Genomic DNA, 25,415 nt, shown 5'->3' on the forward strand with positions numbered 1-25,415 from the left:
AATTGATATTTTTTCTGTGACTTTAAAAGAAATGATCTGTAATTTAACAAAAAAGGAAACATCTGTAAAGTAACAGTTAAACAATGTATATACCTTTTTTTTTTAAAAAAAACATTTATTTTTCAATTTTCACATTTAAATTTCAAATAACAGCAAACATCTGAAAAACAATGATATTTTTGTGCTGATTCAAAAAGAAAAAAATAATTATTTTTAGGTTAAACATTGTAAATTCAAATGAATTACCTTTTTTTTTAAAAAGAAAGAAAGAAAGAAAGAAAGAAAGAAAGAAAGAAAATCCAGATTTGATATGGTTTTTGTTTTTTGTTGTTGTTGGTTTTACAGGCAACATGCAGATGAACACTATTTTCCTCTGAGATTTTACAAAACATGACCTGTAATTTAACAAAATAGGGAAATTTTGGAAATTTTGTAAAATCAGTCCCTAAATCCCTAGTACACCAAATTGTATATCAAATAACAGCAAATGTTTGTGCAAAAATGATATTTTTGCTGATTTAAATACAGAACAATAGTGAAAATCTTAATTTTAATGTCAAACAATGTAAAAGAACGAATTGCCATTTGTAAAAACTACAGATCATTTCCAGTTGGGCCTTTTTTTTGTGTGTGTGTTTAACATGTACTTAATAGTTTTTCTGTGATTTTCTAGTTATCTGTAATTTAACAAAATGGGAAAAATCTGGAAAATGACATTAAATTGTTCAAAACATTACAGTTAAAAGTGTTTGAAAAAGTAATTTTTTACAGTGTAAACCTTTGCACAGTCACAAAAACACACACTTAAAAAAACACAGCTCTAACACTGGATCCATGCAACATTCTGCAAAGAGAATGAAACTAATACTCTTCCTCCACGCCCAAATCTTCCCAGCCTTAATCAGCACTCAAGGCACCATTAGCTCCCTCAGACTTGGGGAGTGTTATTAATGTGTCCATTTGGTTCGTGCCCCTGAGAGAGGAAATGGAGGAGAGGCGTAATGGGTCTCTCTCTCTTTGCAAAGAGATGGAAGCCCTGCTGCTCTGCCCCTCCTCTCCCACGGGACGCCGCCCTCTCTCTCTTCTGCCATAATCCCCAAGTTGTCTTGACGCTATATGTCATTACAATCTTAATCACAACCGTACACACCAACGCATAATAGCGCGTCCCGTGAGGGATGCAGATTACGAGGGGCTTTACTTTCGAGAACACGAGGTCTCAAATTTCCACGCGGCGTGATGATGCAGATGCTGTTTCCAGGGTAAGGATGAGCAGATGTGAGGTTGGGACTCGCAGTCGTGTGGCTGGAAAGAGCTTCGACCAGGCATTAGTGGTTTGCTGCTCTTCCTGGAATGACTGTCACCAGCGCTTCCCACAAATATACACAAAAGTATAAAAAACACTGATAAATAATAAATTTTCTGTCTTAAAGGTTTTTAATAATTCAAATGTGGGTCTCTGTATGCGGCTCCATCCAATCATCTTGATTTGATTTGTTATTTAATGTTTGCACCAAAAGTAGTCAGATTTAAATAATCTAATATGCAAGAATGTATAAAGATCAGGTGCATTACGCAGCTCACATACGGATAAAAAGCTGTGTATAAATGCTGCTATTAATAAGCAGATAAATGCTTGTGTACACTGGCTGCAGGCAGATAAATCTCTTGTTGGGCAGGTGATGAAGTGACGATGGTGTGTTTATTATTCCACTCTCGCTACCTCGGCCTAAAGGCTTAAAATGGCTGATGGCTTCATGATGTCATCTTTGGAGCGTTGGAAAAGGTGCATGTCTCCCTCCAGTGGTTGGTGGAGCTGAAGTTGGAGGTTAAATGGAGCGGGCCTGTCAACTCTTTCTGACTTGAACTTTAAAAGTGAAAGGAGGAGAAGAAATACGCCCATAATACACTGTTTTATGTGAGAATGTCAGTAGATTATATATGATTGAAGTGAGTTTAAAGGATCAGTCAAACTAGTGATTTCAAGAACTTTATTAAGAACTACAGTAAAAGTAATCATCTTATTGTTTTAGTAAAATACCTTCTTTAATGTATACCTTTAAAGGCATGAGCTACTTGTACAGTTGTGTTACAGTATAACAGGTGATTCTTTTGTCTTCTTTGATCTTACTTATATATTAAGAAACAGTTTACAAATATGTTTGAATCTACAGTGTTCAGAACTAAACTAATTCAGCTATTAAGAAGACGAACCTAACTGAACTCAGGAAAAACAGAATAATAAATGAATAGTTCTAGCATTTCATTGTTTCAACTAACATTGGTAATAAAACAAGTGTAAAGACAGACTGAAGGAATATTGAACACTAATTTTAGTATTGCTCATTCAATATTTAGATAGTATGACTTTTATCATGTCAGCCTTTTGTTCTTGATTAATTTAAATTATTTCATTGGTTAGCACTGTTGCCTCGCAGCAAGAAGGTCGCCGGTTCGTGTCCCGGTGGGGGCACTGGGATCTTTCTGCGTGAAGCTTGCATGTTCTCCCCGTGCAGCGTGGGTTCTCTCCAGGTTCTCCGGCTTCCTTCTACAAGTCCAAAAACATGATAAGGTTATTTGGTGATTCTAAATTGTCCGTAGGTGTGAATGTGAGTGTGCTTGGTTGTCTGTCTCTAAGTGTAGCCCTGTGATAGACTGATGATCTGTCCAGGGTGTCCCCTGCCTTCACCCTAAGTCAGCTGAGATAGGCTCCAGCCCCCCCGACCCTAGTGAGGATTAAGCGGTGTATAGATAGTGGATGGATGGATATGTATATCAGTGTTGACCCATTGTTTAGATTGATTCCTTCAAGAGTAGAACCAAAATCATATTTTCATTTGTATAGTTGCATCTGTTCAGTTCCTGCACAGTGTGTTTTAAAAAATGATTTATTCCATGCATGAAGGGTGATAATATCTGAAAAACTGTGAGCTTCAATTGCAAATTTCGACCTGGATCCATCATCAGCACAACATGCATCAGTAACCAGTAAGGAAGGAGGACGTAAGAGGGAGAAGGTGGCTGTTGTAGCTGCAAAGTTTGCCACATTAATTGTTTTGTATTGTTATTTCCACAAAAAATAAAAAATAAAAAAATAAAATTGCTTTAGATCTGCAGAAATCTGTACTTTAATTATTGTTTTCAGTTCAATTCAGTATGTTTTACTGGCATAAATATCAGGTTAAAAATGATGCTGAGGCATTAAGGAGAGTTGTTTTTTTAATGAATAAAAAGAACAAAAGCATGGCAGGAAGAAATGCATGTGTTGTGTGTCTATCTGTATGTGCTGTAAGTATAAAAACTGTTGCATTCGTTGTCCGATAATTTGTGACATGCCGTCATATATTGTGCAACTAGATAAGCTGCTCTGTGCACGTCTAGGAAGTTTAAGAATAATGACTCAAACTTTTTAAAGCATTTCTCTCTCATACCATTGTTTTTGTCACATTAGAAGAGAAGTGCGTCTACTCACCTGTGGTGCAGTGACCACAGACTCTTTCTTCTTTCGGCAGCCAAGACTTGTGTCGTCCTTTCTGTGCAGCAGACTCTGATCCCTGAGTCTGTATCTGGTCACGATCTGCCTCTGCTTCCTATCTGTGACAGTAAAGACATATTCTGCCAGTTTATATTCACGTTTTAGCACCAGACAGCAATAAAGTTTGCTTAAGTTCTGGTTTGATTGCTTTAGTGTTGCAGATAAGCATCTTTTGTGAGTGTAATAATGTGGCTTCTTGTGATTAGCTGTTGGAGAGCAGTGCAGGTCTGAGGTTGATCAGTGTTGATGGTGTCTGATCTCAGGCCCAGCTGACAGGACAGACTTCTTAGGATTCAGCTATGGGGTTTGTCAATTCTGAAATCTCAGTGCGTCTGAGGGCCTCAATTTGACATGCAAACACATTTTTTAATGCTGATAATCAATTTTTAACGGCCTAATTCTGCCCTGCATGCATTTGTTGGTGTTTTGCTTTAGAATGTTTAATAAGGATCTGCAGAATTCTGCATAGAGAGCCTCTGTGGGATTCCTATCCTATGCAGTGTATTTCTGATGGCTGAGTTGACCAGAGTTGATAAATGAATAATCAAAATTGCTTTGTAATATTTGTTTTGTTATAGTATTTACAGTCAAGAATCCACACTTAACACTGAGAATAAAGCATTTATGACACGTCAATTATGCACACAAAACATACTGAGGACTCAGAGCAAGTTAATAAAAATATCTACAATATGTAATGTGCAAAACATACAGTATAGAAGATATGCAGTGTGCATTCGCGTATCTACAACCTTCATATACCATAAAATCCCTTATCTATACACTGCTTAATCTCACTGGCAGAAGTCTATCCCGGCTGACTCAGGGGGGAAGACAGGTTCATCCTAGACACACTCACGTTCACACCTATGATCCTTAGAATTGCAAATTAACTTCAGCAGTTTTTTTAGACTGTCGAGGAAGCCAGAGAACCCAGCGAACCCACACTGCATAGGAAGAACATGCCACACAGAAAGATCTCAGGCATCCTAACCGGGAATATGTATTTAGAAAGACATTTATAGCTGTACATTACACAACCGTATAAGTAGTAGAGCAGGTTTAGTTCTTACTCCTGTCCATTAAACAGTCTGATGGCAGCTAATACTTTAAAAAGTTCTCCATCTCACCTGGAAAACAAGGGGAGTAACGCTTATTTTGGGGCATAACTGTGTACCATCAAGTCTTCTGTCACTGTCCGCAGCAGCTCAAATGTTTGAAGCTATCACAGATTAAAGTAGAGAGATGCTTTGAACTGCAGGACAATGCGTCTGTCCACACAGCATCAGGTGGCAGAAGCAGATGAATGTGGCTTTGATCTGTTGCTCCATGAACCTTATTCACCCAACCTGTCCCATCTGACCTTTGTTCCCCAAACTGAAATCCCACATGCCATTTTCAGAGCAGTGTTGAGGTCATGCATGCTGTAGAGGAGAATCTGGAAGCTCAAGATGAGACCTTCTTCTGCAAAGGGATAGTTAAGATTGAACATTTGGGTGAAGCAGAGAACTTTTTGAAGTACTCCTGTAGATAGAACCTTCTTTTTGTCAACTCTTTATGGTGAGTTAAACCACATTCCTGCAGAATTTTTTGTTTAGCCGTGCATCTGTGAATTCGCTCATGTCTTCACAACCTTGAGCTTCTCTGCAAAAAAAACCACTGTTGACCTTGGTGTTACCTCTTTGCTGCATCCCCTGAAAGCACGCAGTTAATGCCTGATAATGACTTCACACCTACTCAGAGGTGTTATCATCTGATGGAGGCATTCAGCAGTGGCACGCGCATGCATGGGCACGCGCACGCACTCCACTCCCCCACCTCATACAGTGTTTACAAACAAATGGCCTACAGATGGCAGGGTCAGTCACTCTGATGATAACATGGCCTGCAGACAGAACAGGATTACAAACCTGCAACCACAGCAGGCCAACATGAGGTAGGTCTGTCTGTCTGTCTGTGTGTCTGTCCAGGAAACAAGATTTGTTGGTGCTGATTACAGACTTTGACAATAATCATTTATAAAAGTCAGCTAACCTCATCATTCCAAAGTAACAAGATGCTGCAAAGGGAGCAACGTGTAAAACCGGACATGGATTCTGTAGTGGAGGAGGAAGAACCATCATGCACCGTGGCTTTGCGCTGCTGCACCGTGGAGATCGAGGAAAGCTAAATGACACAATTCCACACACACACGTGGTCGATTCGGTGTTTGGATACACGATTAGTCGGTGATATCGATGCATTACCGCGGATTATCAATAATCTTTACCTGTAGTGGTTATTACGACTGGTTGCACGTGTAACCTGGTCGGTCCGCTCCTTTCTTGTGTGATTAAAACACTCCACCTCTTACTGCACCCCGAGCAGCATATGCGCGTATAGCTACCCCCCAACCGACCTTGAATCTGTCCTCGGATTAATTCTCAACAGTGATTGGTCGCAGCAGCGGAGCCGCATCAGCGTCCTGGATTCTAATTGGCTCAGAGCGCTGTCGGTGCCGCCGTGCCCGCCTCCTGCTCTGTTTGGTTGGATCTCTCTGCTCCCCTTTCTCTCGGCGGTGGGTCGGAGCCGCTGTCCCTGGCCTCGCATGTTCCCCTCCGGATTCCTGTTTTGAATTTAATGCCCCTCTTGTAGATTTGCTCCATTTACTCCGAAAGGGCCGCAGTCGGGCGTCCGTACACCGGTGTTTTAGTGCTCCCAGTATTCGGCGTTGAGAGACTTTCCCCCCGAGCATGGCTGTGGTGAGCGGATCGTCTGGGCCGGTTGCCCGGCTCGAGGGCCGTGAATTCGAATACATGATGAAAAAGCGCTCGGTGACCATCGGCCGGAACTCGTCTCAGGGCTCCGTGGACGTGAGCATGGGCCACTCGAGCTTCATCTCGCGGAGGCATCTGGAGATATTCACCGCCAGCGACGACGGCACCGGCAGCGGAGATTTCTACCTGAGGTGTCTCGGTAAAAACGGGGTGTTTGTAGACGGAGTGTTCCTGAGACGGGGCGCCCCTCCTCTGCAGCTTCCACGAATGTAAGTTTCCCCCCCTCTTGGAGAACATGTGGACGCTAGCTCCCCGGTAGCCAAGCCCGCTACAGTTAACAACTTTGGGTTTATACTGGCCAGCAGGGTCTAGACCACGTGTTTTAGCATGTTAGCAAGAACTCCGCATCCTGTTCCCAATGCCATTTTCTTTGTTGACATTCTTGTTAGCAACAGTGTTAATTAGCCGCCTGCCTTCATTCCACATTCCATCCAGTGGTTAACTTAGCTTTAGCCGCATTCCTCTGTGTCTCCAGTGGAGCTAGTTAGCCAAAATAACCAACCTACAGGGATACTGTTTTTGATATTGACTGGTGGTGGGATTTTTTTCTATCACGTGGACACTCTAAAGTCACAAATGTATTCTCGTGATACTGTAAACATTCCTCGTTGTGCTCATGCCAACATGTTAGCTAGCAGTTAGCTTCTGTGCAGTTGTGAATGGATCTCTTCTCGACCCCTAAACGTAAACAAACCAGCCCGTCCCCGCCCTGTCAGCTCTCAACGGCACAACCTGTGGGACCTTTCACCTCTATTCAAATAACTCGGATTCACGCTAACCCAACCCAATTCTGCAGTCACTAGCTTACACTGGCTATTAATCAAGAAACAGAGTTGGAGTCTTCTTTCTAAAATTGAATAAGAAGTTTTTGTAAGGGAGGCCGGGGAAGTTTCTGAGTTGTGTCTTGCAGGTTGCAGCCTGCACTGAGCCATTGTTTGACATGTTGATAAAGTGCTGTTGTGAAATATTCTGCCTTCTACACAAACATTTGTCAGTCTTTCACTTTTCCAGTGAGTTGTAAAACTTGGCATTTGGGTTCCAGTAAATATTTCCTGCATGGTTTGGATGTGGGCCATGTTGCTCATACAGATAAAGTTCCTCAACAGAAACCACTTACCAACAACTTTGGTAATCAAATTAACCCCGTCATCGCATTGGCATGATTACTAATATTTGTGAATTTAATATCCCTGGATTTGTGAACAAAAGAACAACCAGATGCAAGACACTGCCATGAGATGTTTGTGACTGATGGGTATATTTTGTGTTTTTTACTGACATACTGTAATTTTTTTAAATGCTCAGCAGTGTAATTACCTACAGACACTGTTGTTGAAACCCTAAAATTGCCAACGACTCTCATCTTTCAGTTTCTTAAATGTTAAGGTTTGTTGCTGTATTCTTGAATCTGTAGATCTCACATCTGGAAAAACAAATAAGTAGACGTTACATTGTTTTCTGGTAAATTTTGATTGTTTTGACAAATTTTCTAACATTTTCAAAGCTATATGAGTATTTGATTCATCAAAACAATGCAATATATGTTACATTTGTACATCCAGGACCAGAATTGAAGTCTTGTGTTCAATTTTTATGCCCTCTATCATTTGTGTGATTAAGTTAACAATAGCCTACTCTGTAGTTTGACACAAAAACAAATGAAGAAGATAACTAAATTCTTGAATATGTGAATTTGATGTGTAATTTCTGCCGTTTGAGAAGAATGGGAGGAAAAATGTGTCCACATGCAGAATTAAAACTACAAACCATTTGTGCGTCACGAATAATAAACCAAACCAGGATGTTTACATGTTGGCCAATTAGATCCATTTGGGATTTCAGAATGCCAAAAAAGTGGCTGCAGTTCATTCACTTCACTACCCGATAATGTCGACAAACCTGCCAGTTTCTGCCAACGCTGGTCAGACTTTGCACACTGCTCTCAGCGATTGTGCAATCCCTCAATATGAAACCACTTTTTTTTCTGTGCACCGCACAATGTCGACTTGTTTTGACTTGATGCAATTTCTAAATTGGCCTGTTGCACGGGACTGTTTTCTTCTGCTGCACAGAGTTTGAAAGTTACTGCACTGCTCTTCAGCTGCATAATACATACAGTATATCGATGGACTTTATTATGTAGGCACCATGAGGAACAAGGAAGGAGCAGCAGTGGTTTCAGATTCTTCTATTGATCGAACCGACTGTCAATATGGAGCTTTTAATTAGTCTTTACTTCATGGACTTCCATGAGTAAGACACCAGCTAGCACCGGCTCACATGCTTTACTGTAATCCTCGAGCTAGAGAAGACCCTTAAACGACTAACACTGTCCGTGATAAGACCAACACAGCTGAGGAGGCAGATTGACAGCATGAGAGAACTCGCAGAGCTGTGGCTCAGGGGACAGGTCGGTTGTATTCCAGGGATTCCTCTTTGGTGATGTAAACAGAGCCAACTGAAAGCAACAGCCTTCCCTTCCTCCAGCCTTCCTCCCTCCCCTGCCTGCCCTCTCCCACACCCACAAATTCACTCCAAGTTGGTGCTCTTCCTGTCTTCTTTTGTTTACATTCTTTTTTTTTTACAGGCTGGGTGGGGGTGAAAATCAAGTGAAAGCTTTCAGTTGAACAGCTTTGTTTGTTGCTGTCCTCACAGCTTAGCAGCATAGCAACTGTGCATTTGCGTTTCTGGAGTTTAGGCCTCATTGTTCATGCAAGAGAAAAATAGGGTTTATAAAGACACTTCTGTGATTACATGCAGGAGGGAGGTGTTGAATAACATAATAAACACAGCTTTTCCTTCTATTAACCTCATCTAAACAATACCAAATCACTATTGGGAATTAAAAGTGATGTGTTGCACGTAGTGTTGAAACTATGTCGAGAGTAGCTGCGTAAAGCATCTTATATTAATTTTAAATGGTTGGTTAGATTGTCAGGCTTGAGTACTTATCTTGTCTCACATCTCAGATATTTCCTGATCTGAATGAGGAACCTTTTAAAACTTTAGAGAGTCTTTGAATTGAAGCGGTTGGCACTTGTTAAGTGTTTTATATTCCACAGTTCTGAAACTATGAAATCATAGCAACACTCATGTCTAACATTTTCAAANACTTGTTAAGTGTTTTATATTCCACAGTTCTGAAACTATGAAATCATAGCAACACTCATGTCTAACATTTTCAAATGTTTCTCTGCCATAGTTTACAGACAGAAAGTGATTGACTTTTATTTTTTTAAATCTTTCAATTCATTCACATTTGCATTGCCCAAGTGTGCTCCTTTTCATTTTTATCATATTGCAGTTGGAAGGGCTGCAACTAACAATTACATCCATTAGCCAATAATCTGTTGATTATTTTCTCGATTTACCTTAAAGTGGACGTGGCTATAAAATATCAGAAAATGGTCGAAAATGTTTCCCAAAGCACAAAATAACGTCCTTAAATATCTTGTTTTGTCCACAACCCAAAGATATTTAGTTTTACTTTCATAGAAAAAAAAAAAAAAAAGACATTTCAGTTTAGGAAGCTGGAGTCAGAGAACTTGGACTTCCCTTCTTTCTTTCTTTCTTTCTTTAAATACTCAAACAGATTAATCAGCTATCAAAATATTTGAAAGTTAATTTAATTATTGACAGTCAATCAGTTAAGCATTGGCGCTCGTACTGCAACTGATCATTACTTTTTGTTGTCAATTAACCTGCACATTAGTTTCTTGAGTAATCCTTTAAGTCAATGAGGAAAGTGGAAAAAACAAACCTCATTGCAGTTTCCCCATCACACAAAGTGACATTTACAGATACTCACCCCAATGTCACAGAGAATGACATAGCAACATTTTGCATTGTTGCTTTAAAAGTGGCTTAAAAAATCACTTATTATCATTATAGTTTATTGCTTTACTAGTACTGTATGACTGTTGATCAGGCAGTCTGTAAATAGCCTACCTGTGCAATATACAGTCGTTGTGATATGCTGAAAGCCTAACATTCGTATATCAAAAGACTGCTGAAGTTGAGCCATACAGTTGCGTTCACTGACAAGCAGGGTGACATACAGGGAAGAGCATAAAGGAACCAAATACTGTCTGATATTTTATCTTTTACTGATATATTTAGATTCCATTGTTCCTGCTCCGTCAGCTGCTAGATATTTAAATTGTCTGATGTTATTTAAGGATCTTCCACGACTTTTATCAGATCTGCAGCGAAGACTCAACCCTTCCTGAAAGGCTACATGCATAATGAAAGTGTCTCCCCTCACCATTCTGGCTCCAGGAAGTGTTGCAGTCTCCTCCTGCGAGCGGCAAAGCTAATTTGAGATGTAGGTGTCGGGGATACAGTTCTCTCAGCAGATGCCAGCTCTGTGAGGGCCTGGCAAAAAAACTGCTGTGCCTGGCAGTCTTCAACTAAGTGAAAACCAATGTGTGCCTGCGCCGTTTCCAGGGTGTCAGGCAGTCCGATCTGAGCAGCGATTTAGAGGAGTCCTTTCTATTCAGTGGTATCTGTGAGTGTCGCCTCCAAGGTTTCCCTCCATCCCTCTGATAGAAACATCTTTTGTACACCCGTGGTGTTGCTACTAATCCAGAATATTTTACTTACAAAAAAATCCACCTTACAACTTCAGTTACTTTTGGTGATGGCTTTGCATCCCTATTTTATTAGTGGTCGTAAGTTTTTCCTCTTTTTTTTTGTCCTCTAGATATCGTATGGTAAAGTGAAGGGGGATGTTTTTCAGCTATCAGTGATAAGTTAAACTAGTAGGGACAATGCCACAGACCTGTTGTTCATGACATCCTCGAGATACAGACGCCCCAATCATCTGTAATGCAGGAGAAGAGGATGGTGCGTTAAAATGAAGTTTGAATTCATGAGAATTAATTGTGATGTAGCCCACATAGGCTATCCTAAAGAATTTGACATTGAATTAAAGTGGACTGAGTCGCTCCTTTGCTCAGGCCATTTCCATAAAGTTGGTGGATGCACAAGAGAGACGTTAACTTTTAGCTCCCGAAAAAACACAGGATCCTTCAATTTCTATAATAAAATGTGGAGTCTTTTAGTAGTAACTGCCTACAAACTTCTTTTAAACCAACAGTTTTTAACACTTATCTTTCTTTTCACAAAGATTCACATTATTAATGTTAGTCGGTCAAACTTCTGCAGGGCAAATAAACTGGCCCTTGTTTGTGATTGGTGGAGTGTCTATTTAATTTCTGTTAAGTAACAGTAACTTTAAATTTGGTGGATGTTACTGCAGACTGTCAGCCAACAGCCTCGCCTTTATCTACAAATTTCCCATCTGACGGTGTCAACTCCTCAGATGGTTTGGCGTCATGATGATCAGCAACACGCCTCGCTGGTTTTTATCAATTTTGCATAAATGAAGAGAACAGCAGCAACCTAGTTTACCGAGAGGAAACGGGACATGCAGCAGATCCATCCTAGAAGCAGAGACACCGAATTCTCTCTCTCTCACACACACACACACAGCCTCTTTGGAGCATAATTTCATGCAGCAACAAGGCATTCTGCATATAAACGAAAATGGAACAAGTCCTTACCCTATTTTCTGCAGCGTACTGAAAGTCATCATGGAAAGTGTAGGAAGGCTTAGACGATGTTGGATGCAACAGCAGCGGGTGTTGCAGCAGTTTGGTTTGACAAATTATTAATGATCAGTCAGTGTTATTGTTCTGTTTCCTGATTTGTATAATCAGATGCATCAGTTGGCCACAGGAAAAAAAGTTGTATCTGAGGTATGTTGTCATTGTTGACTTGGTGCAGAGGCGTGTGCATGTCAGGCATGTCTTATATTTACCACTCTGCCTAATTTAGCTCAGTTTCCACTGAAGCCACTACTTCCTCTCAAACAGGGACATATCAGTGTCATCCAGCCAATGGATTACTATTTAATTTGAATTATTGAACACATTAAAGTCAAGCAGAGGATCCATAAATGCGCCTGCCAAAGGTTTATGTGGTGTTTTCCAGTACTCACTCATTTGCCTTTCGTAATGCTGTTTTCATTGACACGTGATTCGGTGCTTGTTTAAATAAAGTTTTGAGAGTTCAGACAGTTTTTGTGTGTGTTTCCTTTTACAGGTGCACTTTCAGGTTCCCCAGCACAAACATTAAGATCACATTCACAGCCCTGTCCAGTGGGAAGAAGGTGAAGCGTGAGGCGCCCGAGTCCCCAGTGAAACCAGTCCAGCCCCACATCTCCCCCCTGACCATCAACATTCCAGACAACATCGCTCACCTAATGAGCCCCCTGCCATCGCCGACTGGCACCATTAGGTACTCATTGTTGGAAATTATGTTTTTATGTTGTTTTTGTTTTTGTTTTTTTTGCACTACATAGCTTGTGGGATGAAGATCACCTGCATCTGTTTTCACTTACAAATGAAGGTTCATAATTTAACCCCCTGAACCCTGAGTTTTTGGATGATTGCTGCTTCTGCGCGTTGTTACTCACTGTGGCATCATTTTTTACACTGTAATGAAAAGGCCTGCCCCTTTTTTTTTTATAGGAAAAGCATAACCATGGCTAGAAAGAGAGAGAACTCTATAACGTCTTCTGTGCAATATAAGACTCTTAAAATGGTAAAAATCATAAAAAGAAATGGAAACAGTTTAGGTTCTTTGATGGCTTATTTTGCAAGAATTGGGGGGGAAAAATGAGAATTAAAATGTACAATGTTTTCCAAGTGCCCACAGGTGGTACCGATGCTGAAAAATAATGGCGATGCTATATACAATATATATTTTACTACTACTTTTTAATATGTGTCTCCTGTCTGCTCTGTGTAAACAGCCTGCAGTTCAGAAGAAAAATCCCTGAATTTGCATCAAGTCACTGTTGGTGTTCCCGGTGACACAGAGAAGCGCAATTTTCTTAGATTTTTTTTTTCTCTGGTCAGAGAAACAGCTGATGTTTGGAGAATTTTAACTGAGATGCATTTTGGTGAAATGTTATGATTTTAAGCTCAGATTTGGTCAACTTTCCTGACTGAGCAGCATATTGATTCCTTTCAGTTCAAATAGCTTTATTTACTTTAGGAACTTTATAGTGGTTCTGTCAGACATTGAATGGAATACTCCATTTTGATAGAAAGTAGAAGTTTGGTTGACTGAAAACACCAAGAACAAGGATGGAAGTAAGTGCAGGACAAAGTTGTGTTTTATATGGACTGGAATGTTGTCAATAGCCAACAGTCAATAAGTCATTAATATAAAAGCTTCGTAAATCTTTTCAGCTTTGAGGCACTTTCCTCTAGTGCCCTAATGTTTTCTGACCCTGGGTGGGTGTTCTGTGGTAAGAAAACTCCCTCCCACACAGCTCCTCAGTGACCTTGAGCCTGTCAGCTGACCTTGACATGGCCCCTATATAGTGATCAGCTTAGGCTTAGTTCTCTGACTGCAGAGCTCAGAGAGGGAGGCGGCTCCATCTCAGACCCTTAGATCCTCTCAAACCCTGATCTCAGCCAGATGGCTAAAGAAAACCTCAACCAGGTTTCTTCAGTCATTCACACGTTATGTGAAGGTTAAATGACAAAGTGTGTTGACAAATAAACACTGGAGATAATGAACGAGGCAGCAGGTGCCGTATATGTGGGCGTCCTGATCTGCTGCTGCGTTGTTTGGTTTACCACCACCTCCAGAATCCCCTGAGGACCGAAATCAACATGAAACATGGAAATCGTCCTTTACATTAAGTCTAATCTGGTTATTCATATGTTGAGTAATTAGACCTGATTAGGACTTAAAAGCGTTGCTGCTTTAGGCCTGATTGTGGCTCCGAAAGTGATTGCAGTGTTTCCAGACAATCGGGGAGGTAGGGCGATTTGCATAGATGTCGGCCAAAAGCGTGCCACTGCAGCACAGACTGCGGATGATCCGAGCCACACAACGTCGCTGTGCCCCTTCTGGGAAATGCCAAGCCTGTTATATTTTAGGTTTAAGCACTTAATCCAAACCTATAGTTGGTTGTTTATTTCTTCTTCAGTATTATAAGTGTAAATCATCTTTACTGTAAGTTTCTTTTCAGCTGACTGTCTTTTTTTTTTCCTCCTCCCCTGCAGTGCTGCTAACTCCTGCCCCTCCAGTCCGCGGGGTGCAGGCTCTTCAGGCTACAGGATGGGTGGTCGCATGGTCAGCTCTGCGGAGCTGCAGCTTATAAATGACAACTCCCAGCCTGAGAACGACAAAGAGGCCTCTGGAGGGGACAGTCCCAAGGTGAGAGCTCAGGCCCTGCTCACTGTGTTCAACATCTCAGGATGTGTTAAAGTGTGGTAAATGTTGCTGCTGATCACAACATTTCAGACATTGTTTTAGTTGTTTATGGAGCTGAAGCTGAATTTTTATTATATTGGAAAACAACTCTGTCAGAAATACACAACTGGACATGTCTCACAAATGGCTCAGCCTTCAAATACAGTAACAAGGGAAGAGCATTCAACACGCTATTTTAGTTGGAAGACATGAAGAAAGTTTCCTGTGTATTAGAGAGATTTTTTTGTATGTGATTCATAAATCTGTATTTCTGGCCTCTGCTCCACAGGACGACTCGAAACCTCCGTATTCCTATGCACAGCTGATAGTCCAGGCCATAACGCTGGCCCCGGACAAGCAGCTCACACTAAATGGAATCTACAATCACATCACAAAGAACTACCCTTACTACAGGACAGCAGACAAGGGCTGGCAGGTTTGTTTTGCCTCATGTTCACTGGTTAGAGCAAGACCTACAGAACCTCTGCACCAGATCCTCAGTGCTTAGTTTTCTCCCAAAACAGTTGCCACCATAATGTTAACCATAATCGGTAATCAAAGCAGTCTACATTTTTGTTTTTGCTGTAACGTCACCTGTTCTTCTCCTGTTTCAGAACTCGATCCGTCACAACTTGTCATTGAACCGCTATTTCATCAAAGTGGCACGGTCGCAGGAGGAACCAGGTAAAGGTTCCTTCTGGAGGATAGACCCGTCATCAGAGGGCAAACTCATCGAGCAGGCCTTCAGGAAACGAAGGCCCCGGGGTGTCCCCTGCTTCAGGACCCCACACGGACCCCTCTCCTCCAGGTCTGCTTGTGTCACTGTTACACACTTCAACTTACAATCCAAAGCAACTAATGGAACACGTTTCACTGCAGTTAATCATGGTGTAGAAGCACGTTAACATGCCAACACGTGCTTATAAACTACTCTGGTTTTGGAGTTTTGCCTCAGATATTTTTAGGCTTCTAGTCTCGCTGTGTAAAAACAAGCATTACAGTTTACAGTCATTACACCCAGGAAACCAAAAATAAGCTCACACATTCTCCTGCCAATAACTGCACTTCCATATCAGTCACTACCACTGTCATCTGTTTACATTTCATGTTGTCCAAACACGCAACTACAAAACTAAGTGTTTGCATGTCTCTTCTCCATAATAATATTAATATAGAATATCTTGACAAGTGATCCTGCGTATTAAACTTATCATAAACCTGCTTATGTGACTGTTCTTAGCTTTGATATACATCCATACATGTGCCTTTATGGGGAAACTGTAATAAACCTTCCAAGCTTTACGTTCTAGTCAGAAATGTTAGTAACAGTCAGTTTATACAGAGACTCTGTTCGACGGGTTGTTTGGCTGACAGGCCAGTTGATAACATAAATGATAATACCATGCCAACATTGTCATCTGCCAGTCAAGCAAAGCCATTTATTTAAACACTTTAGATGTGACATGTGATAGATAAAATACGTCAACACACAGATGAAAACAGGCTAATTTAAGGATCACAAAAAGGGCGAAAGTATTAGTTAGTTTATCTTCATACAAGTATTTTCTGTTCATCCACAGACTTACTTTATGCCTCCACACCACAGACTCTGTTTTTGTCCTTAAACTATTTAGAAACTCATCAAAGAGCAACACCGTCACATGATGGACATGGTCCTTTAATGCTATTGCTTTTGCTGCTGAGTCTGTTATCTGAGGACCTCAAAGTATAGACACAAATCACCGTGTCTGTTAATCATATCCACATTTTCATCTCTCTCAGGAGCGCCCCGGCGTCTCCCAATCACTCGGGGGTGCTCTCCGCTCACTCCAGCGGCGTCCAGACCCCGGACAGCTTATCACGAGAGGGCTCCCCTGTCCCCCTGGAGCTGGAGACCTCCTCTGCTCCCGCCCCGGTGTCCACCACAGCGGTCCAGCCCAAACTGGCAGTGATCCAGGAAGCACGCTTTGCACAAAACACATCAGGTACGACGCGGTCCCTTACATCTGTCTGCACAACAACATTTTCTTCACACATTGTTAACACAAGTCAGACATAAGTGCACAGTCACTGAACACTGACTTTGTTCACGTACACAGAGGTCGAACATTTAACGGGGGCTGCTGGGGCTTCTTTCGGATGCTGGTTTTACAGTTTTATTGCTCCTCACATTGTTTGTTGGAACATTTTATTGTTCCCAGTTAAAACAGTTACAAGTCATATTAAATTTGTTGGGTTCTCAACAGATTTGCACATAAAAAGCTTAATTTAATGCTTTTGACAACTGATTTGAAAAAAAAAAAAAATCTACCTCAAATATTAGAATACCTGATATGTGTGTATTTAGATAGTTCTCTGCACCTGCACTTTTGTTTTCCCCTTTTATACCTTTTCCTCGCTGTGCCACTGAGATTCAGCCTGGTGTTTTATGACCCTGCACAGTTCCTCTGTATAAATCTCATCTGTTCTCATGAATAAATATGGCCTTGTGCTCTACTTTTCCTGCTCCAGGCTCGCCTGTTAACAACCAGCCGGTACTCATAGCAGTCCAGCGTCAGTTACCTCAAACCATCAAGCCAGTGACTTACACCATGGCCTCCCCAGTGAGCACCAGCACCTCCCAGCCTGCTGTCCAGACTGTCCACGTCCTGCAGCAGATCCCGGCAGGGTCCCTCAGCTCCGCCGCCGTCATCGCCCAGCCAGCCACCATCATCAAGAGTGAGCCGCAGGAGAACGGAGAGCACACGGAAGTCAAAGGTGAGATGGAAGCCGATGACAAATCTTTGAGTCAAAGCCTCGAAGCGCTGAGTACAAGACCTCAATGCTGATTGTTGTAAATTGGTGTTGAGGGCATGAATTAAATCTTTGTATTTGAGAGAAAGTACTGGAGCTGCTCGAGCCCGTGACACAACATAACATTTCTCAAATATTTACGTATGATTTCCCTTCAGAGGTCTTTTAGATTTTAGAATTAAATACTGCTGATAGGAATCGTTTGTGCTATAAAACCGTGAAAAACAGTGCTTAAAGTTTTTAGCTTAGGTAAAAAAAAAAAAAAAAAAGCTTTAATATATGTTTTTAATATATGTTTATATTTTTAGTGAAATATGGAAATATAACCTATGAGAAAAGATGTCACTGGTATTACACTCATTAGCTGTGGACTTGGTCTCAGAATTAGCAACATAATAAATAAAACTATTTGTCGACAAAGAAGGCCTACATGCATATTTCAAAAGCCTCTAGTTTATTGATTTATAGTTGCTGAATAATTTATTGATCTATTATTTATTGAACTGCTTGCATCATTGCTGGTTTCCATGTGTTGCGCCGTATTTATTATGTTGTTACACAAAAATATCATTTCTATTTATCAAAAAAAGAAGTGGTTATGATACAGCTAAGACAGGTGTGCCACAGTCTGCAGGTAATATTTGGCATCGAGCACAGACTAGACGGTCAGAAAGATGCATTTACCATAGCTTCCTTTAAGCTACCGGGGTTTCTCATCCTCTCCTGGGGAACTGCTCTTTGATCTTTATGTCAGTTCCACACATTCTTGCAAAATATTTTGGTCTTTCTTGCCGTCAAACCTGCCAGTTCTGAATTATATCTGGAATTAAATTGCAGCTTTTTAAGCGCCCCTTCCTCCACTGTCATGAGGAAGCACATGTAAAATTACCGCTGCATTCAATCAAGTATGTTTCAGGTTGAAAGTAAAACAAATATATTACAAGCAAGATTACTGGAAAGGCCACCAGAAGCGTTTTCTGTTTGCAGATTTGGTCCACTTCACTTGTGAAGAAGCAGCACTTAGTTAAACCATTATTCTGCATTTTATTGCATTCATAATATCTGATTTATCGACATTTTCTCACAAGTGCTTCAACCAAAGAGTGTCTCAGCAGCTCAGATCAGGTGTAGTCTATGTCTTTGTCGAGTATTACTGCAGTACTCCACTCCTGTTAACACAATCCTAAGGTTTGTAACGTGACACTTTGTCCACCTCTGAAGTCTGTGTTTGTATGTTTCTCTTCCTCCTCAGTCAAAGTAGAGACGGTTCCCACCATCACCTCTATAGGTGCCTCCAGTCGCATCATCCAGAGCTCCCAGTCAGCCACGCCCCTGCAGACTGTTACCATAGTGCAGCAGGCCCCCGTGGGTCAACACCAGCTGCCCATTAAGGCCATCACACAGAATGGCACCCACAGCATCACCACTGCCATCCAGGGACCCGCCAGCTCAGGTGAGACACAACACTGTGAGGAGCAGGTGTGGGGAGCTTAGCGCAGAATGCTTCCTCCGACAAACGTTGGCTTTGTTTGTTTTGAAGATTGCATTTGGACGGATGTCAGCAGGGCTGCGACTATTCTGGTCATTGTTGATTATTTTCTTGATTGGTTTTTGGTTTATGAAATGCCTGAAAATGTTTCTAAATGCCAAAGATGATGTCATCAGTTGTTTTGTTTGTCCCACAACCTGTATATGTTCCAACTACCGTCACAGAGGAGGAAAGAAAATATTCACATTTAAGAAGCCTGAATCAGAGAATTTTTATTTTATTTTATTTTATTTTTTTAACTACTCAGAACCAATTGATTGATTAATTGAACAGCTGACATCAAATCCATTAATCGCTGTAGCTCACACTTCCCTCACTAATACGTCCACACTTAGTATGTTAGATCATGCATTACTGGACCAAAAGACAAACTCCATTACTCTTTGTTTTTGCTCATTTTACTTAATAGTATTTAAGATGTCAACCACAACGTTTTTTTCTTGTTGATTAGTTTGCTTTGTTTTTTCTCAATCCATATTGCAGACTCCTGATTATAGGGAAAAAAGTTGCTGAACTTTGTTTAACAAGCAGAAACACACAGGAATGTTTGACAGTTTAGCTTCAGAAATGGCCAAACAGTAATCAAAATACTTGGCATCATTTTAGCACTGGTTTCACGCACACAGTGATCAAATTTGACATGACGGCGACTATGGAATAACACAAATTCAAGTTAACCACAAGATCTGGCGATTGTGTTAACGAGAAACCATTTCACTGCCTCCGCTGAATCTGTAAAAAGTCGGCCACACTCGGAGCGTCTGATCCAAACCACGCTTGCCACAGACCTGCTGCTTATAGATGTCGGCTAACCACAGCTTGAGCAGCTCCAGCAGTGAAGTGTTTCCTCTGATAACCCGTCCCTCCCCTCCTGCTTCCTCTAGCTCCAGCTGTGGCGAGCCCCCTCCACCTGCTGGCGGCCCACGCCTCAGCCTCGGCCTCCCTCCCCACCAAACGGCAGAACGGGGACCAGCTGGCCAGCGAACAGCCGGACGCCAAACGCAACAAATCAGAGGACGAGACGACCCCAGCCGCCGCGGCAGACTCGGACTCGTCGGCAGCTAACGACCAAGGCGGCCACCACAACTAGTCTGTTGAACCACACACCACACGAACCCCACCTTCACCACCACCACCACCTTCACCTTCTCCTCCCCCATCCACGGTTTCTCTCTCTCTCTTTCTCGTCCCCGTCGTACGTTTTGTTCCTCCCACCACCACCACCTTCACCTTCTCCTCCCCCATCCACGGTTTCTCTCTCTCTCTTTCTCGTCCCCGTCGTACGTTTTGTTCCTCCTTCTCCTACCACTGACTCCCTGAGGTGCCAAACGGAGAAGATTCTTTTTTATTTTCAGTTTGGGTTATCTGTTCTAGAGCATCATGAGGAAAAAAAAAAAGTCCACCCCCTTTAAAAAGAAAAAAAAAACAAAAAAACAACAACAACAAAAAAAACACTGGAATGTGGGTTGAGAACAAAAATACAGAAAAAGACAAAGGTGTCCCCTGTGAGCCACTGAAACAGGAGAGTGACTAAAGCAAGACCACAGGAAGCCTTAACAACAAATAACCCTTACGAGCTGACCTTTGACCTCACGTGATCCGACTGGGAGAGGCCCTGACTCAGCTCGGGCTGGACGCCACCTTTCTGTCGCATCTACCTCAGAGCAGACGGGAGACTCCGGCAGCCAGCAGACGACACCCTCCCCTCAGCTGTCGAGACGGCTCTGGACGACGTGACCAACCGAGCGACGAGTATGATGAGCATTCATTGGTTAGATTTGGTTTTTTTTTTGTTTTTTTTTTTTGTTTGTTTTTTTTAATGAATAAAAAAGAAAAAAACAGTCAACGCATTCAGAAAGGGATCAACTCGGAGCCAATATTCCTGAAACTCTGGCAGCTAGCCTCTCACAATACTGACCTTCCTTAATCGCAGCTGTACGTAGATATGCAGTATTTTGTTGTTCAAAAATGTGGAGAATAGGATTTTTTTTATTTTTTTTTTAATGTATTTTCACTTATCTAGATAAGTAATAATTTAATTAAAGGAAGCGTACAAAAATGGTGAGGTCGGTGACATTTCGGTAACTAAGTTAGAAATCTCACTCTTTTTATGTGATCTTTTTCTGTTCAGTGAAAACAGTGTAATAGTTTTTTCGTAAACTTTTTGTTTCTTTCCCCCCCTCGTTCTGACATATCCATATGAAACTGCTTCGTTATACCTACATATTTTAATACTTGCACAGATAACCGATATAAGCATATGAAATCTCCATGTGTAGTTCCAGATGTTGACCTTTGCATGTATCCGACAACGGAGAAGTTGTTAACTGTAAATTGAACAGAGGAAAAAAAAGACCTGCTTTGTCCAAAACCAGACCTGCACTTGATTAAATGTTTGTGTTTTCATTTCCCTCCCTTCTTCTTCTTCTTCTTCTTTTCGTTTCCCCTCACACCCTCCTCTTCCTCCTGGTCCCTCCCAGCTGTGTTGACGTTGTGGTGTTGGCAGACCCCTCCACCCACCCTTCCCTCCTTTTGCTTCGTTATTTTTACTCTGTTCTGGCGACCTGGCGAGTCTGTTTTTTTCTGATTGTACACGTTCCAAACAATAGTAAAAGGAAAAAAAAATTGATGTTTGTTCTGCTTCAGTGGAGAAATGCTTTTTTTTTTTTTTTTTTTTTTAATAAATTAATTTAAAGTCCTTTTTTTCCCCTGTATCTTTTTGCTTTGACATTAGGATTGTGGCTCAACTTTGTTTTTTATGTTTAAATAAAACTGCACTCAACTCTTATTTACGCCAAGACTGGTTGTAGTTCCACTCCTCTCCACAGGGGGGCAGCAGAGGAACATTTTTCAGCTTGTTTGAGGGTTGGGGAAAAAAATATTTTTTCCTGTAGCACAACATGGCTGGAACCTAATTACAAGAGTGTTCAGGTGAAGGATGTGTTTTTTTGGTTTTTTTTTTAATGTGTAGAATCAAGAGAAAGAAATTCCAGAATAAATACAGTTGACTTTTAACAGTTTTAATTCCCAATTTACTGAACATGTTTTTTTTTTTCTTGTTTAAAAAGCACAATCATTGAATATATAATGCAGATAGCGTGTACACAAGGCAGCCCTGCACTGAACTACCAGCAGCATAAACCTCGTCAAGGCTGACCTCTGAAATAAACACGCTTTGAAGCTGAAAAGTGAAAAACATGAATTCGGGGGGAAAATGGTTAAACATGGGTGTGCTCCTCCGCTGCAGATGGGAATGTTTTTAGGAAGCAAACAAACTCTATAAAGCACTTGAAAAATGATACAATAAGAGGAAGAAAAGGGGGAAATAAAAAAAAAAAAACACAGGACAAAGAAAACCAAAGAACACAAGTCTGTTTTAAGATGTTTAAAGGGTTGTGTAGCAGAGTCACAGCAGTGGTGGGGAAAAAAAGAAGAAATTACAGTTAGATTCAGACAGTTCACTGTTACTTTGTCCATGGTCAACATCAGGAATTAAACCTGAACTGCTGTCACCTTCAACTCATGTCCAGTAATGAGGACTTTTATGCACCGAGTGAAGCTTTATTGCTCCTAAAAGACACCTGAAGTGCAGTAGATGATGCAGCGCATATTAGCAGACATTGTGGTTTTTTTGTTTGTTTATTTTTTGGCCTTTATTATATAGGACAGTCAAAGCAGAGACAGGAAAGTGAGGGAGGAGAATGGGGGAAGGGGTTGCAGCAAAGGGCCATGAGCGGGATTCAAACCCATGGCCACTGCATCGGAGAGTATAGCTCCTGAACAGGGGTCGCTAGCTCAACCAGGTGAACTAAAGCCGCGGCCCTCAGACATTGTCTTTTGATATTTCATCAACAGAAACATTTTTTAGTCTGTTTACTGAAGCTTGGAGCATTTTTCAGCGTTGATGTTGCACTGATGTGTTTTTCTATAAACAGACGCCCAGGCAACAGTGAAACAATTATCCAGTCTGCACCCTGCAGAGTTCCTACATTCCTCCTTTGTGTTGGAGGAGCTAAATAAAGCTGCTGTGTCGAAGGTGTTTCCTCACTTCAGCCACCACACAGGCAGCCTCCTGGAGTCGAACTATGCGCACGCAGAACTGTGCACAAGTTTGAGACGTGATGCCCAACACTGGCTATATACCAGGGAGACGTCTGATTGGTCCCAAATCCTCAGTCATAAAGACCAGGTGATAGCAGCCACCAGGTCGCTAACGACTCTATTCAAGCTGGTTTTAGCCACTGCTAAACGAGTGCTTTGTCAGAAACTGCAAGATTTTACTTTTCAAATGAAGTCGCATCCTTGAAGTTTGGCCTCGTAGTTCTTCTATTACAAACTTTTTCCATTTGGCTATGCCATTTACCAGCAATCACTTTTTCGCACCAAAAATGATGAATAAAACTGTTGATAGCATTTTTTATTTTTTTTTGAAAGCATCCTCTTTTTCTTTTTTGTGCCTAAATACTGCTTTACTGCAAACATGATGCCTTCAAGCTGCAGGTTTTTGTTCTATGATCCTGAGATGTTGCAGCAGAAGAAAGAAAAGCTTCCGGCTTCCAGACGTACAACACTACAGACACTCCGACAAGACTCATGGCAATGTTGGAGCACTTTAACATAAAGTATCTTGCTGATGTATTAACAGGTTGGAAGCTCATTAACAAGCATGCAACACTGTCTGTTTACATTCACAGGTAGACAGATGGTAGATCTGTGGGCAGATGTGTGTTGTGCGTCATTTATTTGCATTATGAAATGAGAAGAAAAAAAAGAAATAGGAAAAGGTGTTGCTGTCAAGAGAAGTGGAAGCGATTCTGCTTCTTGGATCATCGCTTTTAGAGCTAAAACTGGGGGGGAAACGGAGCAAACCTCACATTACTCAAAGAAAAAAATGATCAAGTATGATGCAAAAATAAAGAAAACACGTAACGGCTTTGATGAAAACTATATCTGTTTGTGTAGCCGATCGGGTCTTTCAGCTCTACAATCAATCAATCAATCAATCAATCAATCAATCAATCAATCAATCAATCAATGTGAACCATTTCAGCTGCAAACTTGCACCAAATATTGATGAAGGAAAAGACACCAGGAATAGACTGGTGACACTTAAATCAGAAAAGTCGCATTTTTGGACCAACTTTCTTGTTGGTTGTGTTTCCAAACTGGTATTTTGTACCATGATGGTGTGAAAACTGGTGGACTAATTTGCTGAATTAGTGAAAATGTCATGAACCTGGGTGTTTGCTCAGGTGATTGGATTCACCTGCTGGAGAGGCTATATATGCTGAGTGCTCCAACGAGGCCTCTGGTGCTTTGAAAGGTGACCACTCTTTGTTTGATTTGGTTCTACTCTGAGTTATCTGATTGTTACCCTCCCCAGCTCCTGCTACTTCCCCTCGCTGTGACTTAATCAACCTGATGTCACCGTTTGCACCTCCTTGGCTTCAGCGAGCCAGCAGCAACAAAATGCAGATAAAGTGTTTAAAAAATATTTAAAAATTCATCTTCCAGCACCTTAGTCTGTCAATAAAATAAAAAAGTCCCTGAAAGATTTAACCTTCAGCGTTACTTCTCAAACTCTTCAAAATAACAGCGTTACGCAATGCCTGCAACTAGCCGGGTGCGCTGATGACCTCCGTGTGCAGACAGGAAAGATCCTCTGTGTGCACACATTGAGTCTCTGTGTGAATATTCAGTCCTAGCAGACACAAGGGGAAGGTGACTAACAGCAGCGAAGGAGCAGCAGCATTTAAAAACGCTGGAGAGACGAGGAGGGGTGGGAGAAAGATTGGCGTCGGGAGCACATTTGTGTTGCCTTACTGCTGGCTGTGTAGGTGGAGTCTCCATAGAAACCAGAGCTTGTTACGACTGCCTGAATCGAGTGTTGATACTCTGGAAGCTGGAGGGGCTTAGAGGGACGAGGAAGAGCGAGCCATCTGCCTGAAAAGCACCACAGCTCGGCTCTGATGGTTTGTGCCGATGAAAATGATTGTCCCAAGTGTCTTCAGGAGATCAGAATTTTCTCCTAAAGACCCAAATCTAGAGCCTGGTTTCTTTTCTTAGCTCATCTCTCAGGTAATGAGGCTGCTTGCTGTTTGTATTCCCAGAGGAAAACTATTCCAGGACTCTAATCCTCTGATAATATCTGACCTCTCCATGTCAGACTGCAGCTCCTTAACGCTGCCGTTTCCACAAGGACCTTCTGAAAATCATCCCGGCGTTGACGACAGTGGGAGGGGAAATGATTCCTGCATATGAAAAGTGGGTTTTCTAGACTGTCAGAATATAGAAAACACTGCTCAGCGCTGAAACTCAGTCCTGGTTACACAAAATCTCCCTTTCCATGTGGATTTCCTCTTGTGATCCTTCTATTTTAAGAGACCAAATCCAATTATTTGCTAATTATTGCAATCCCTGTTTTGACAGAACACAGGGAAAAAAAAAG

At 41.5% G+C, this 25,415-nt stretch overlaps 1 protein-coding gene across 1 annotated transcript; it reads left to right on the forward strand.

Moving 5' to 3' along the window:
• Positions 1–6,065: 6,065 nt before the first annotated feature.
• Positions 6,066–20,169, forward strand: foxk2b (forkhead box K2b). The gene is made up of 9 exons (XM_008280457.1): positions 6,066–6,560; positions 12,457–12,651; positions 14,436–14,589; positions 14,915–15,061; positions 15,240–15,433; positions 16,408–16,610; positions 17,137–17,382; positions 18,671–18,871; positions 19,852–20,169. The coding sequence occupies exons 1-9, from the start codon at positions 6,268–6,270 to the stop codon at positions 20,055–20,057; spliced, it is 1,839 nt and encodes a 612-aa protein (XP_008278679.1). The 5' UTR covers positions 6,066–6,267; the 3' UTR covers positions 20,058–20,169.
• Positions 20,170–25,415: the final 5,246 nt, after the last annotated feature.

The sequence above is a fragment of the Stegastes partitus genome, unplaced genomic scaffold (genome assembly GCF_000690725.1).
Source record: "Stegastes partitus isolate 25-593 unplaced genomic scaffold, Stegastes_partitus-1.0.2 Scaffold195, whole genome shotgun sequence".
NCBI lineage: Eukaryota > Metazoa > Chordata > Actinopteri > Pomacentridae > Stegastes > Stegastes partitus.